General features: G+C 36.0%; 1 protein-coding gene across 8 annotated transcripts in view; it reads right to left on the reverse strand.

Annotated features, from left to right (window-relative positions):
• OSBPL3 (oxysterol binding protein like 3) overlaps positions 1-17,275 on the reverse strand; it is a 94,093-nt gene that overhangs the window by 26,537 nt on the left and 50,281 nt on the right. For 4 of the 8 annotated variants that reach the window (XM_082752536.1, XM_082752535.1, XM_082752538.1 and 1 more), the window contains 10 exons: positions 14,820-14,939; positions 14,538-14,591; positions 14,220-14,333; positions 13,242-13,412; positions 9,725-9,851; positions 8,771-8,874; positions 8,535-8,627; positions 7,704-7,860; positions 5,219-5,349; positions 303-410 (listed from right to left, as the gene is read on the reverse strand). In XM_082752536.1, coding sequence (XP_082608662.1) covers positions 303-410; positions 5,219-5,349; positions 7,704-7,860; positions 8,535-8,627; positions 8,771-8,874; positions 9,725-9,851; positions 13,242-13,412; positions 14,220-14,333; positions 14,538-14,591; positions 14,820-14,939 — 1,179 coding nt within the window. Of the gene's footprint in view, positions 1-302; positions 411-5,218; positions 5,350-7,703; positions 7,861-8,534; positions 8,628-8,770; positions 8,875-9,724; positions 9,852-13,241; positions 13,413-14,219; positions 14,334-14,537; positions 14,592-14,694; positions 14,940-17,275 lie in introns of those variants that run through there. The other 4 variants (XM_082752539.1, XM_082752542.1, XM_082752541.1 and 1 more) reach the window with 4 other exon arrangements.

Genomic DNA, 17,275 nt, shown 5'->3' on the forward strand with positions numbered 1-17,275 from the left:
GGTAACAACAAGACAGCTTTGTTCATGCTGAATGGGAAGTGGGCAGGAGGTGAGGGAGAACACCAGAAGCCAGCAGGAAAAAGCAATGGAAGTGTGCTCAGGAAAACCGCTCACAAGGAAAGTCTTTAAAATTAAACATTACACAATGCATCATCAGAAATGATTCATAACCACAGAAGTGGACTCATTTTACTAACACAATACACTGCGGGGAACACATGAAGAACAGGACAAGATGTAACACGGTCTAGATGTAGGAGCTGGAGGAACAGACATCACTGGAAGATGAAATCCATACCCACCTTCACCAAATCTGGACTTGATTTTGCATTAGATGCTGAATCAAGGATCATAGATTCGGCATGTATTCTGCGTAACCGGTCTTTTAGATCAGTGTTTTGTGCTATTGCCTGGAATATTTAACACAAATATTGGGGATATAAAGTTCTCTCAACTAATTTGAACAGTGGTTTTATTCCGTAAAAAGAAAGGGGAGAAGAATATTTAAAGTGCATTATTAAACACCACCAACACGATTCTTTACTGGTCCAGCAAATCAGTTATTCTAAATGCTTCAACCCTTGTTCTTTATGTCTAAAATAAAATTATTTTTGTTCAGACGTATAAGTGGAGAACAAAAGCCAAGGATGGTATTTACAAGTTACCAGGTTCTGTAAGGTGATATAATAATTTAAAAATTAATTTATGCATCTCTTTTTTTCAGCTCCTTTCTTTCTGTCCGATCTCCAACCTAGTCTCTCAGTATTCTTATTCTTGTCACACCCAAAAACATTTGAAGAACTGAGAATGCAGCCTGGAAGTGAAAGACAACCCTCGCACACGACAAACATTGTTTTCCAGGAGACAATTCCAGAAATGGCAAAGGGCAAGTTTCACTGGACATGATTATGCTCTAGGGGAGAGCTTTCCGGTGTGATTTGGAGATGGCTACAAATAAATAAATAAATAAATAAAAACCAACAAAGAAAACTATTTAACAATGCTTACAACAACTTAGCTCTGTTTTCTTTCTTTCTTTTTTTTTTTTTTTTGCGAGATTTTAATAACCAAAATTCTGTATTTGTATTTTAATATTGTACAGCAATACTATTTTATATTCTACTGCTTTATAATTATGTGTAAGCATTCTTCTAAATTTACTCTGTTAAAAAATCAATCTCTACAGATCCTGACAGTGAAACAGCCCATTCTTTGTTCCATTTCAGAAACCAATTCACTCTAGTGAATTCAAAGGACGCCATCCTTCACAGTATCACAAGTATATGTAACACTGCAAGACCAACAGGTAGTCATGTATGGTAACGTAACTTCCCCTTTGCAAGGACATGGAGCAGGAGGTCACACAGAAGCAGTCACGGTCTCTCAGATGGGATGACTCAAACAACACACACTCTAAATATATGGCCAGCACTCCTCCAGCCACAGCTGTTAGTTGGACACACTATGATCTTTAGGGCAACTCTTTTCTGAGGTGAGGTGGGTTTTCCTTCATACTCAGTTGGAACCACAAAAGACACAAAAGCTCAGTGTTTGAGGATTAGTGTGAGCCAAGAGTTTGACTAAACTTCAGTCTGCTAGGGTGTTCAAATTGTCCTGTCTGCAAGCTTATTTCTTCCCTGAAACTAGGGTTTTTTTGTTGGTTACAATGTATTTTTTTTCAGATGCCTCCTTGCTTCTTTAATTATGTCTACAACTCCTGGATGCTTATTTATCCCCTGAAAGACAAACTTGGGGGCAGCTTCCTGTCTCCTTTCAGTGACTGTCAGCCAGGGAACCACAGAATGGTTTGGGTTGGAAGGGACCTTAAAGATCACCTAATTCCAACCCCCTGCCATGGGCAGGGACATCTCCCACCAGACCAGGTTGCCCAAAGCCCCATCCAGCCTGGCCTTGAACACCTCCAGGGATGAGGCATCCTCAACCTTTCTGGGCAGCCTGTTCCAAGAAACAACAACCCTCTAGTAGAGAATTTCTTCTTTATATCTGACCTGGATCTACCCTCTTTTAGTTTAAAGCCCCTTGTACTATCACCACACACCCCAGTAAAGAGCCTGCTTATCTTTCTTGTAGTCCCCCCAAGTACTGGAAGGCTGCATTGAGATCTCCCCAGAGCCTTCTTTTCTAGGTTAAACAACCCCAACTCTCTCTCAATTTCTCTTCATAGGAGAGATGTCCCAGCCCTCTGATCATCTACAGGGATTTCACATCTAAAGTTTGGGTTACCAAAATGGGTAAGGATATGTGGTTTTATCCTTACTGACAGGAATACAAGTTTTTATTTCTTGTCCTCCTGAAGAGAACCAGAAAGCGTAGTTATTTTTCTGCTGCACCAACTGGAGCTCTGTAGACTGCTCTGACTTGATCGTAACACCTTCTACTTTAAAAACTGATACAGAAGAGGTCTCTTCCACCTAGCTGTCTTTGCATTCCTCCTGGCAGTATGGAAATGGAACAATGTGAAGCAGAATCTTCTTGCTAAGATACATCTGAAACGTACTCCACCACAGGACGGATTGTGGATGGTTTGATGCATAGCTGAAAGAAAGAGGCAACTTTGGGTAGGAATTTGAGGAACAATCTAGTGCATGTTTATCCTGGTAAGTCTCAAGGACTTGTGCAACTCCTTAGGCTGTCAGACTTGCCCAGAAGCAGGAGAAGTGTCTTTAAGTGTTTAGTCTCAGCTTTCTGTCAATGTAACAAAAGGGAATGGAAAAAAAGATTTGACTGTGATGTTCTTGTCCCAGGATTTTTTCGTTAGATGCCAAATATCTACTATAGCAGGCTGTTCAAACTGTATTCCAAATAAAGTATATTTAGACTATTTTGAAATATTTCCTCTGGCCAAAGTAGACTTTGGCAAGGGTTATCTACATCTTCCAAGCAGTTCTCTACAGAAAGCAGAACTTCACAATTCTTTCTACCACTGTATCAAAGAACAGGTACAGCTCATGTTCTGACAGCCTTATAATGGAAATGGTAAGAAGAAAAAATCTCTACTGCAAACTCTGGTATTAGTTACTTGTGCTGAGTGCATCTGATGGCCACGTGTCAGTCACAGTAGAATTGAAGGAAGAGAATGCAGCCCTGCTGAAATGAAAATGTGTCTCTGAAAAAAAATCGCATTACTAATTTTAACCATAAAAAGAAAAAAAAAAAGCCTTCTGAGTCATAGTTCCTGTACTGCAACACAAGTCTAGCCAAGATCATCATTTTAAATAAATCCAGTATAGAAATGAAGATGGTCCTACAGCCCTTACAAAACACATTTTCCTTTTTTGTTTAATTGTGTCTATTGAATTGGGTAAGAAAAAAAAAAAAAAGAAGAAAAAACAAACCCTCTTGATGGTTGGAACAATACTGAAGACCTACTGCCCATTTTTGCAATCAGAATGTGGAGAACCCTCCTGTTTACACAATAATTTGTCCCAGTAATGTTTCTGATTTTCTGATGGATATGGTCTTGAGGGCAGGAAAGACAGTAGGCCTGAAGTGATGGTGGAAGGGAGAAAGAACATTCTCTGGCTTTATGTATGTGTAATCTGGATTCAGCATGCAGGTATTTACCACTCCTGTGTCGAGTGTTCAGGTGCTTTATTATGTGTCACTTCAAATGAGCGCAAAAAAGAATTTACACAGCCTGCCTGTATAGCATGCTACAAAGTGCTTTTTTCCTTCTGTTGTAGCATTTTTCTGTTGTGCTATCTTCCTTCTATTTAATTTTTTATATATTACTTTTCTCTATTCACTATCTACTTTTCTTAGACTGTGTGTAGGTCAAGGATAGAAGCAGAGACGCTAATTTTGTAAAAGTCTTTTTATGCAGTTTATCTGTTCAGGCTAGTAAGAGCAAAACAGACATGTTTGATAGCTTTCATCCAATGAATTTGATTTTTTTTTTTTTTGCACGTATACAGAATAAAAAATGAATTAATAACAAACACCAAGTCAAAGTAACCAGTATAGGACTCTCTTGAAAAGAACACTTTTGCAAATGCATCAGGTTTATCATAGCTGTGCTTCCATAGCTCTTCAAAGAAAGCTCATTCTTTTCTCTTACAGGATCTCTCCTGTGCATGGTGAGAAAATTTCTGTTGGCATCATGGCTTTACAGATCTACAGGCTAAGAATAGCTCTCATATAGATGTTAACCTCTGCTGTAACTGCCAGCATTCACAAATGACATCTGGACAAGCTACAGAAGGCTTATTAAGTAACAGATAAGAGCTAAGAGAATGACTTTTAAAAGACATCTAGAGGATAGGGATGAATCCTTCATTGCTCAGAAAAAAAAAAACAACAACCAAATACAACAGGCTGAGTGTTCACTTAGTTCAGAAGTCTTAAAACTGATTTTTTGATATAAAATAGTACTCAAAAAGCACTGGAAAAGTGTGAGACACCTATCCAGATGTCAGAAGTGGAGTATCTGAAAGCCAAAAACAAATGAGTAAATACAGTTATTATGCAACAAGTTTCACTTTTTGCCAAAATCTACAAAGACATAACTGCCTCTACAGGTCTATGCAAAGAAACATGTTACAAGCTAAAAATCTATAACCATATGCAGCTTTTGTAAAACAAAGGAAGTTTTTATAAACTTGTAAATCTTGTAAACTTTTTGTAAAACAAAGGGAGTTGAACAATTTTTATACTGAATGATTTCTGAGATGATCTATATCACATATAGCCAGAGAGTCAGGAGTGCCTCTGATTAGGAATTTGCAACACAGACTGAAATTTTAAGAGCATGGTAATGATAGTTTTCATTGCTCTGAAACCAGATTGCTATTTGGTTGAACAGATAGCAATCTGAATATGAACAGCCTGGAAGGTCTCAAACAATTAGACAAAGTACACCGACCTAAATTCCCCACCACAACCTCCTAGAACTGAGTGATTGAACAGTGTATATTTCCAGACAAGGTAGACTTGTCACAGAGCAGCCCTCTTATACTTGACATCAAATGATACAGATTATACTATATACCCAAATAAATCTATCAGACTTCAGTGTTATCACCTTTACCATTTAGGAAAGAGAGTCTTTGTATAACACCATATATAATAACACATTATGCTTCAATACTAAAAATTCTAGCACAGAGCGAACACTAACAAAACAAAAATTAACTACTATGAAATTTAAAAGTAGTATCAGATGACAATGAAGCTTGCTGTACTTCAGCTTATCACTTACAGATGTTAAGGCATTCTTCAGGCCAACTATTTGTGCAGATGGTGATGAGGATGCATCATGCTCTAGCATCTGCTTCAGCTTTTCTCTCTCTGTAGATATGGTGCTGAAAGCTGACTTCAAGGTGAAGTAAACTAGAACCGTTTTGTAAAAAGAGAAAGTTAAAAAAAAACTGTTGTATACATATCAGTTATGTAAAACTTCAAAGAAACGCCGTTTATGGTGACAGAAACAAGAAATTAGTTTGAGATCTAGGATAGGTCACTAAAAACAAGTAATATTAATCAAGGTTACAGAGTAGATTTTTAGTAGAAGAAATGTTTATGGTGAATGCTACCACGCTGACTATATTAGCCACAGTCAAAATTACTTTGATTATTTGTGACAGATGGCAACAAAGCTAACTAACCACATCTGCTCTTCACTTGCTTTGTTCCCCAATTAGCTTGAATCTTCAGATGGCCATGACTCTACTTCACATTCCTTTAAGAATTCCAGTGGGGAAGGAGAGGGAAGGAAAAAAAATAATCAAGAAAGCATCTATAGCACATATAGTGCCAGAGCTATAGGGTTAACAGCTTCACCACAAGTTAACTGTGGTGTTGAGTTCTATTACATCATTTGGGTACAATGAAATTTCAGCTTGTTAGATGATTTAGTGACTAAAAGGCTCGGATCCTGAATATGATGATGCTCTTTCTACTCCTTCCTGAGCCTATATTACTAGTCTGAAACATTCAAAGACAATAGATCATGAAAGCTGAAGACCACTAGATTTTTCAAGGGGAATGTACTTTAAAAAAGAAAAAAGAGAGAGATTTGATATTTTCTTTAACTATGAGGAATACAAAGTGACATTTGCTTATGTAGGCTTTGAACATTCATATAACTGCAGAACTAATGGATTTCTGGGGGACTAATCAAACCTTGTACTGAAGTCACAAGAACTGTCAATGCAAAAAAATTGTCAGGGAATTTACCAAGCAAATGAAGATACTAAATCTAAGTGTGGATGCATAGGAAGTATAAAAAACAACAAATCCGTTATCTCTCTCTTCTAATCATCCATTTCTACTTATCCTTAATAGTCATTACCTTGTAGGAATATCTCAAATGTATATACCTTAGTATCTCAGGTAACCTAACTTAATCTTATAAGAAAATACTCCTGAGGTATATTTCAACACTGCAAACAGTTACCAAAGATAATTTTCATACCTTAACCTACATGAAGAAATCTAACAATGTCACAGAGGATGCAGAGGAAGATGTATCCATTATGATCTATTTTACATTAGCCTTTCACACATGGGTGACATACACAGAATCCTCAGTGACCTTGTATTTCATTTAGTAAGTTGTATACTAAAATCTGAAGAAATGTTACAGAATTAAGTACTTATGTTACATTTAAGTTGTATCAAAAGCAAAAGTTTTCTTTACTATTCTTTTCCAGAAGGGTAGTGATATAAAGCAAGTTTGGGAAAAAATATCTTTGTTTTCTTAATACAATGATAACTACATTAAATGGTGCATAGTCAATTGTATCCTTAATGCATGGTTCAATCCAGTCAAAACTTGGGACATGGACAAAAGATCAAAGATCGTTTTGAGCAGGAGATTTCCAGAACTCCACTAGATAGCAACTTTTCCAATTGTGCCTCCACTTCCTTTTTAATTTTCAGAAAACATGGATCAGTTTTGATTATAATTGACTTTATGAAGCTTACTACTGAGATAGATACACTCCTTACATAATGGAATCAAGACGCATAAGCACCAGAGGGCAAAAACAATGAAAGAATGCATACTGATAACATCAAATCCTTATCCTGTGCAAAAGGGGGCAAAACCAATGCTTTCAAAAGTCTTTCAGATATACAAGCTTGAGTGCCTTCCTTACCAAGATTACTTAAATAGTAAAAATGTTTCCAGTGTGAGGGTGACAGGGCAAAGTACTGCTAAAGAAGAATGATTCTGAGAGAAGAAAGAGTCAGGCTGTCCCTCTGGCTGCTTTACATGATTTTACTCTTATATATTCACTAAAAATAGGTTACTACCATAGCAACCCTTGCATCACCAACAAATGTTGACTCTGAAATACAGCGAACTGTCTGAATTTATAAACACACATGTTCATATACACACATATGCATGTAAACAGAAAAGAATATGATCTCCTGTAGCATTTACAGCAATGGACTGTAGGATTTTCACCTTTTGGCAACAAATAGAATCTAGGTTTTTAGTACATTAAGCAAGGTAAGGTCCTCCATAACATATATATTTATATGTATACTGGATGATTAAGCCACTTTTTTCAAATGACTCAAGACATCAACATTTGCAATTCCATGAGGAACTAAAAGGAAGGAAGGGCGTTTCATGCATTTTTCTAAATATTAAATAGGATGCATTCTCAAAAGTCACATCAATATTTAAATTGTGATGACATAAAACTGTGAATGAACAACAAAATTTCGTTTACCTTTATGTGCAATGTGAAATAAGTCCTCCTGCATTTTAGTAAATTCTGACGATGTTTCAGAGCCATCAGAGTAGTTTTTCTCTTCTACAAAATCTATTGTAGATAAGTTAGGATTGGAAGCATGCAGTCTCATAGGGGCAGAAAATACTGAAGGCACCTGTAAGGAGGACAGCCATTTGTGATGTTGTTTTTTGCTTGTTTACAAACTGCAAAGAATGTGTTTTTTTGTTTCTTTGTTTGTTTGTTTGTTTGTTTTTTGTTTTGTTTTGTTTTTTTACTTGTCCCTATCAGAGTTGCATGCTGGAGACACCAAAAATTGAAGTACTACTCTTGGTTACCAGTAGGCTTGCAATGGATAAAACCATTGATACAATTTGAACCAATTTTGCCCAAGATGTCATAATGGGAAATGTGGCAAAATTCCAAGAAACCAGCCCATTGAGAGCTGTAGGATGTGGTATATTATTTTTACTCACTTCCTAGTATCTAACAATATGGCCTCTGGAGGCAAATATGCACAACAATACCTGGAGAATATAAAAAATCTGTACTGCTAAAAAAAGAAAACACTACCAGAATCCCCCCCTAAATTGCAGGCAGATGGAAAAAATAGGTAAAAGACATTGTCAGTCTCCCAAAGAAATTAGTACAGATCCTGTTGCAGATATGTATGAGGACATATTTTTGTTTTGTCTAATATATTACTGCTTAAAATGATCCAGCACAGGTTACTACTTCAAAAGGACTCATATTTCCTAAACTGATTACATTGAGAAATGACCAATAACTAGGATATAAAGAAAGATGAGCTACTGAAAAGATTGAAGTTACCTGTAATGTTCCTTTAGCCTCTTTACCAACAACTCTGGATCTCCACCTCCTATGTGTTCTCTTTTCCTTCTTTGGGCTTTCAAAAGGTCCAACCTTTTAACAACACATTGGACAAAATTAATGCAGATCACCATAAAACTAGCAAAGATAAGAATAAACACCTTGATCTTTTAGGATTTGGGGTTCTTTTTGAATTGCAAGGGAAAACTTTATTTATTTATTTTTAAACAACAAACCTGCATAGCATTTATAGCAGGTGCTGAATAGGTCCTGTGAAGAACATCCATGCTCTGTAACAGCTGGTTCATTTCCAGTAAATGTGTGTGACAGGTGGAGAGATCTGTTTTGAACAACAGAGTATTTTCAGTTGCTCTCAAGTAACAGGCACAATGAAAGTTTTTGTTTGTAGGTTAGTCTTATTTTGATGGTAGCTAACTTAAGTTATTAAGTGAACAAAAAAAACAGTATTAGACAACTGCATAAAAAAGCTTGTATCCCTCTCTCTTCAATTCCATACTCAAAATATTGAAATGTTTCTATACAGCCTGTGCAATGATCTTAGTATTTTATCCTTGCTGATTGTAGAAAATCGAGAGTAACATAATAATTACTGCAGTTTGGGACTAGTCGGGCCTCCTCATGAAGAGGGTTATCAAATCCAAAGGCTTAAAGACTGAATAGTCAATAGTCCATTCAGAGCTAGAGTTGGGCCTCCTCTATGTTAACGTTGAAGCTCAATGTTGGGTAGAAACTTAGCAGATATACATCATACAGACACTATCAACATGAGAAAGATTTTCATGCTTTTAGAAAAACATGGAAGCAGAAGGTAACTTTGAAGTAAAAAGATTTAGTCCTTTTAAAATGACTAGATTTTGGATGCTTCCCTTTTTTGAATACCCAGATTAAGAAAGTTCAAGTTTTACTATTGAAGGTGATGTTCACATATAAAAGAACATATACCGAAATATGTAGGTTCCTTTAAGAGGTCCCCAAAACCGATAATCTCCACATTCAGGAATCAGTAGTCCTTTTGAAAACAAGTAGGCAGTTAACCAACAACTACTTTGTTCCTCCCTCTTGTTTCTGAGAAAACTCTAACTTTAATTACTATTTATGCTATTGTACTGTCATTTTTAAAAACAGCCATAGGAAATAGGCTATTTTCAGCTTCCTTCGAATATCATTACCTCTCGAGCATTTTTCCATGTCTTCAGAAGACTGTAGCCATGATGGAATCCTGGACTCATTACTCGAAAAGGAAAATGACAAGTTACCTCCAGCTGACAGTGAATTCTGTTTGGTCAAGCTGCCTGCCTGTTCCAAAGAAGAACAAGCAAATTATTAACAAACGATATTTTAATGAAGGAACAATAATATTTTGCTGAAAAATAAATTTTGAGGAAGGCCAAAGCTATGCAACTATTAAATCAATTTAATACATTCAAAGCTTCTTATGTGGCACAAAACCAAAACAGGACATTCTGTTCCTTCTGCATGCTCCCTGAAGAAGCCCCAAAGGTAACTAAAATGTAATATGCACATATTTGTTAGAGTTATTTTCTAATGAAGGAAGCATAATCTACTAGATGCTTTTTAAAATTTTTACTCAAGGTCTTATGAATCAAGAGTGGATTTAGCTTGACAGACCTTACTACATGTGTAACCATATATCTTAACTGGATATAGACTATTCTTTTGCAATATCTCAGTAATCTTTCTCAAACCTATCTCATTTTCGGTAGCAGCTACTGTCAGATGCTTCAAGAGATGCTCAAAATCCTGTGTAAGAGCTAACTGAGTAGTACAATTAAATAGCTTCCAATTGAAAGAAATTTCTACCCAATACTATTACCAGTTCATAGCGCCTTATTCTGTTTTCTTTTCTAATGTAACTACAAATAGTAGCCATTCAAATGCCTAATTATTTTTTAAACTTTACTAAACTTTTCACCTTTATTAATATCAACAACAGGAAGTTACATAAAGCAATTACCTGCTTTATCAACATCTTGTTTAAAGTCAGTTTTTAAAATGTTTTCATAAATGTTTCATCTTAAGTGGCATTACATTGCCCACTCACTGATTATGAGAAAAGATGACTAAGTTGTTTGGCTCTTCTCTAAATCACAGGCTTTACAGGATTTGTTACCTCCTGCTCACCTTATATCAAAACTCGTGTAGCACTAGTTTTAAATTTATTCAGAGGAAATATCATGTATATCTTATCCAGTTGCAGTTTTCTTAGTTTGTCTTTTAAACTATATAATATATGCTCCAACTTGAGTTGTGGAATAAAATAGAAAGCACTGTCCAGATGATGTCATTCAGTACTATGCCAATTTATATAGTCAGTCTGCAATAGCAGTAAACATCAACAAGCACAATTATTTTTAAATTAATCTATGTGGTTCAGCTGTTTTATTCCTACATAAATAAAGCTGTAATCATCTATATATGTATACACAAATAATAATCCCAGCACCTTTGTAAGCATAAGCAAACTTAATTTAAAGATGAACACTTTACTGACATTTTGGAAGCCAATCCCACATTTATCTCTTAAAAATCTAACCATATAACCAAACCTTTTCCAGAATTTGTATCCATGAGGGGCATGAGTAGGAGGTAAGAAGCAAGAAGACATTGCCAAGAAACAGGTAAAAGAGTTTGGAGAGCTCCAGTTAGCATACTCTTGGTCATGATCAGCCTGGTTAAGCATTAGATTCTAAGTGTTGCACATATATATACATAGATACATATATCCACCTTCCAACAACAACAATAAAGAAGTGAAAATTGGTCTAGCATTTCTAAAAGCAAATAAAATGCAATAAAAAGTTCACTTAACATATTTTTCTCAAAATAACTTAACTTCTGGATTGATATCAACATTAACCTAGCTAGGACTCGTGTAAATTGGCAAACCTCATTTAGCTTCAGCAGATCTAAGGTGATTAACTGGAGCTTAAGAACTATCCCCTTCTATTTTTCACATGAAAATAAGCAGGGCTTCTTTGCGGTACAAATCTGGATTAATAAATTAAAAGTGAATTAAAGTCTTTCATGCCAAAGAAGAAATGCTTATAGATCCTGACAGTGAGTACAGATTTTAGATATTCTCGTCACATGAATATATATATATATTATTTTTTTTTGTGAGCAAAGGCATTGTTATGCTTGATGTCTACCTTCAATATTATTCTCCCCCCTCTATTCCAGCTGTCTTGCAGGAGAAAAGAACTAGACTGTCCCATAAGGTTTCCCATTTCCTAGCAGACACAGTCTCAGCAGAGCAGGCTGTCAGAGCCGCAGAGGTACTGGCTCCACAAAACCCATGCAGACAGTTCTTTGCAGAACAGTGCTGTTACCGCAGGGCACATCACTGTGCTTTCAGCTGCTGGCTCACACAGATTCCCTCCTTCTCAGCCACTAGCAAAAAGCTGTTCAGGCACATGTTTGTGCTTGCTAAATAAAAAAATTTACACCGTAACAGTATAGTCCTACCAAAGTGATGAACCTCCCCCCATCCCAATGTCTTGTAGACACAGAGCTCCATGCAGCTAACAGGCAAACGTATAGAGTGACTTTGTTCAAACTGATACTACAGGCACTCCTGTTTTTTACTGTCAATACCAGGGGATGTACTGTACTTGTTGTCTCTGAAGGAGAAAAAGGCGTGGGAGAAAGGTTAGTGGGTAAGTTTACACAGCACTCCTAAACATCCCCCAAGAATCCTACAGATGGAGAATCCTCAGAAATGTCTAAAACCCTTTTACGCAGAAATACTATGCTGTTTCCCCAGTAAGCACTGATAAACATGTTGCTGACAGCTCAGAAGGAGTCCTATCAAACCAGGGAGGTGCCAGTAGGAGGAAAATTCTTGTACTGCAGGTAGTGTGAAACAAACCCACTCAGACCGCACAGCAATATAGCTAGGGAAAAGAAAACCTTAAGTAGGAGGATAACAAAGAGGTGATTGCTGCACAGAGGTACTTTTGGAGTTGACAGAAACAGAAAGCAGTTTCAGTTACAGAAAGTAGCACAGTATTGATAAAAAAAAAAATGTTCTCGAAAGAGATCACTGGTTCTAGACAAGAGCAGAAGAGCTTCGGGTGAACGTCAACCAGTCAGCATGCAAACTGCTGGAGACAGGTTGCGTTCGAGTGCAGAATACCATTACTGTTCTGTGAGAGTACCTTAGTTAAAAATGCAAGTGGTAGTCACAGGTGATGGCTGTTCAGTAATCCCTATATACATCTCAGTTAAGCACAGTCAGACACATTAATGTAAAAAGAGAGAGGTTTTATTAGCTAAAGGATAAAAGAAAAAATGAGAAAAAGGAAAAAAAATAATACAGCTGAGTGCTCTTCTGTGACCCAGACTGACATTCACCATGAACGTACCACACAAATACTGAAATATGTCTCAAATATTATGGGGTTATAACTATATTTTCATTACTTTTAAAACTGAATATTATTTAATTCACTAAAATAATAAGACAATATTATACAATTTACCATCATCATAGAGAAAACTGCTTGGGAGAAAATATATTAATAATATTATTTTGCTCTTTATAGAGCAAAATATTTTAGACCATAACTTAGACCCCTACAAATTTCCTATGCTCTTTATTTAAACACAAGTCAGGCTAATTTATTCCTTGATGAAAGCTCATTATTTATAAATCATAACTATTACCTTTCTACTTGGAGTAGAATCACACACACCGGGGACAGAGTCCACAGTAGCAGATACAGGGAAGAAAAGATTATTGACGTCATGAGGAAACATGGAGATTTCATTCTGACGATACATTCTGTGATGACGAAGTTTTGCTACCCATTCATCAAACAGCTCCTGAGATTTCACCTACACAAAATTTCAGATTTTGTAACACCCACATCCAAAACTGCTAATAAAGAAACTAAGATACCTTGTGCTCATTAGACAGCTAGCCTAGCTGACTTTTATTGGCAAAATATCGAGAAAGTTTCTCTAATGATGCTCATATTAGAAGACACGCTTCATGAGCTTAAGCATGACAGAAAAATTGTCACTGGAGAAAGTCAAAAAAAAGAGAAACTTCAGTCAACATGACTATGATTTCAATACAGAACACAATACGTAACAACTTCTAGATAGGAAAAAAGCAATATAAACAAAGAAAAAAAATTGTCATTTCTTAGTTGCCAGTTTTAAGGTTTAGTCAAGGTTTAATGAACTGCAAACGGAAATTTGATTTTGGTGATGAATTTTACAACAATTTATTTCACAAGACAGAATATACAGTTCTATACATACATTTGACTATAGAGAATACTTCCTACAGATAAAACAAAGAACAAGATACAAATACCGAAAATAAAAGCACTTATATAAAAAGTGCATATCCTTTGCTGAAAAAAAATGGTGGAGAACAGAGTACTGCTAAACATGAGGTATCTTCCAAGTTTCTACTTAGAGAATAATTTTGTAACAGGGTTACCAACTCTGGAACAGTACAGTAAAATCTCTGAAATTATAAAGTGTAAAACTAGTCTCCTGAGACTAAAAATTATTAGGGCAACTAACAAACCTACTACTAGTAAAAATAAATGTGGTCTCCACCATACAGACTTAATGTTGTTATACCCTTACAGTTTTGGGAGTAAACTTTAAATAATTTTAAAGACCTACCTTCAGATGGTATATCTGCTCTTCTGTATCCAAATCTATACATTTTGTTGATTTCTTTACAGACATGACAGAAAGCCCAACATCAATGCAGCCATGAAGCTTCCCTCTCTCTATCTGCAAAAAAGTAAAGAGAATGCAATAACCCCAGAATAAAGCAGAAGGACAGACCTGCTAAGACCATCATTCTCCTGCCTTCGACCTACTGTTTAGAGCTGCTGAAACTCTACTTCTCTTAACCAGTAATATGGAATTACTAGTATTTCAGATAACATACTATTGTTACCTTATAATGACCTTAAAGGGTTTTAAATTACTTACATCGGCTTGGCATTTAGAATATTTCAAAATCCCTCTGTCCAAAAAGAAGTATCTCTGTAACCAGAAACGCAGAGAATTAAAAACCACACAAACAGACAACCAAAAAAAAACAATTATGCAAAACCAAAAAAAAAAAAAGCCTACCCCAAATACTCACACATACTTCTTTGGAGAACACTTTCCATGCTCTTAATTTTTTTATTTTTATTTCTGCTGTAACAACACACCCAGTAAGTCACATTCAAATGGCACCAGGCTTTCAGACAGACATTCCTTTACTACCTTGTGCCAGCCCTTCAAAGGCCATTTCCTCTTTTTCAGCAAGCAGCCTTCCTGCTTCTGTGGTTCCTGGGTACAATTCATTGCTCCCCGGAGTCCTTCTACAATTTCCCAGCTGTCCTGCTTAAATAGAAAATCCAAATCTCAATCTTATTCCTTCCAACTGATAGAATTGTTAAAACAGATTGGAGAGGAGTAAACAAAAACAAAAGGATGCTGAAATCTAACCTTAGATCCTTCTTTATACATTTCCTATGTATCTACGAAGAGACAAGATATAATTTTTAAAATTTGGATAGGTACAATATAAACTAAATAAAAATGCTATTTTTATGACATGAACCATCATTGAAGGTAGATGCTTACCAGAATTTTATATGTATATTTTTCTGTGGGTACACACACAGTATGTAGCCACAGCCTAGTCAGTTTACCATAAAAAGCTTTCTGCAGTCATGTACAGAAACTGACTATGCTAAAAGGATATGCTTTGTAGGTTATGAAACAGAAATAAAAGTCTGAAAATGAAGACATTTCTATAATGCTCTTTTGCCCATACTCAGTTACTAAAGGCTTTGTATTTTTTAATGAACTGCACTCTCCCTAAAAATAAAAAATAAAGTAATAATAATAGTAAAAAAATAAATAAATAAAATAAAGAAAAAGAACAAGCCAGCTAAGTAATTCAAGTACTATGAAGAACATGATGTAAAGGGAGAGTACAAGTAAAATACTCCCCCACTTTCATCAGATACACCTCTAATTAAAGGAGTATCTCTCTTCTGCTGTCAGTAAGTCTTAAATGAAATATCCTGCAGCAATGCAACAGAAAAAAGAATTTATCTGATGAGATTTTTTACTTTTTTTTTTTTTTTCAAATGGGAAAACTACTAATGACCATGTAACATGAATTTCAAGATTTCTGATGACAGATTTCATGAATTATTTATTGCCAGCTACCATTGGATTCCACAGATCCCTAATTATAAACAACTAACAGAAAATGTCATGGCTTGCGCCACTGACGTGTACTTAAAAAAGACAAATACTTTAACCTGTAGAATTTAACAATGTAAAGGACTACTATGAAACACTTATGAGAAAACAGAACTACACCAGGCAGGCGAGTACTTGTGATCTTTCATTTAAGCTACAAAGGGAAGTAGCTTTTCCCTTCGGAAAAAAAAAAAAAAAAGACTGACTCAAAAACTTTAAAACAAATGTTAAACAAAAATTGGCAAAAGTGCTAGTTGTGCTCATTTATTCATCTTTAGAATCCTTAAAATTCACCCCAAGAAATCTAAAACTAACCACAAAAATTACGTCAGGTTATATGCCCATTACCAGAATAAGACAAAAAGCCATCCATTAAATAGTTTAAACAACATGATCTCTTATTCCAACACATTAGTGGCAGCACTCCACTATTTTGTTGTTATTTTCCTTGTACTGCACTTTATGGAACAAACTGCAAAATTGGTCAGATTCTTCGACTTGAGTTCCCTCTGCCAGCACTACACAGCAGGCTGCCAGCACCAGAAATGGGGCTGAGCAGCTCCCATCACTCCACACCCTACAGATCAGCCATGATGTTCTGCTGCCTGAAGGTAAGTCAAAACTGCATTCATTCTAAATTAAATTGTTATCACAGCATGCATTTTGTGCCCCTATGGGCTTGGGTTTTATGCTTGCCAGTTTTGTAATGCACAGCTCCTTTACTCCCTCCAATTTGCAATATTTTGACAGCTCCTTAAATACCATTATTTCTAACTAGTACACTCATGAAACCATATTTTTGCTGTTGAAAACCAGAAATTTCACTCCATATTCTTTCTTTTTCTTTTTCTTTTTTTTTTTTTTTCTCAATGTGGGACCCCCTTAGGATTCTAAATAATCACAAATCCTCTCCTACTTAGGGGAAAATTGCTATGATACCAGGTCAGGGAACAGATAAGTTACTCATAGACACCAGCAGCTAATGTTTTGAATGAAGAGCAGAAGGTCTCCAGGCTGTCTCCAGCACATCAGCGCAACATGAGCCACAGCAGTGCACGCTCTGCTGCTAGACACCAGCAGCACAAGTCTTTTGTGGGGTGAAGCAGCCAGAAAATGAAGCAGAGAGTCAGCTTGTGCCCTTACAGTGACAGCCAGCTATGGCTTGCTAGCTGTGGTTTGACAGCTATTCAAGTACAAAGGCAGCTATAAGCCTCCACAATTAAGGACTTTTCTTCTTTTTTCACAGAGTGTTCCAACCTTGAAAGCATAAAAGAATTTATATTCCACCGTCTCTTCTGCCATAAATGGAAATATTAGACCACCTGCTTTCTGCAGTGAGTTTGGAATTTCTTTGCTTGTTAAAGATTATTTAATTAACCTGTATATAATTACAAGCATTAGGACTTATGATGACAGAGCACCCTCTTTAAATATAATCAAATACGGTATAATGCTACAATTTA

Source organism: Aythya marila (genome assembly GCF_965140915.1).
Source record: "Aythya marila genome assembly, chromosome: 2".
Classification (NCBI taxonomy): Eukaryota; Metazoa; Chordata; class Aves; order Anseriformes; family Anatidae; genus Aythya; species Aythya marila.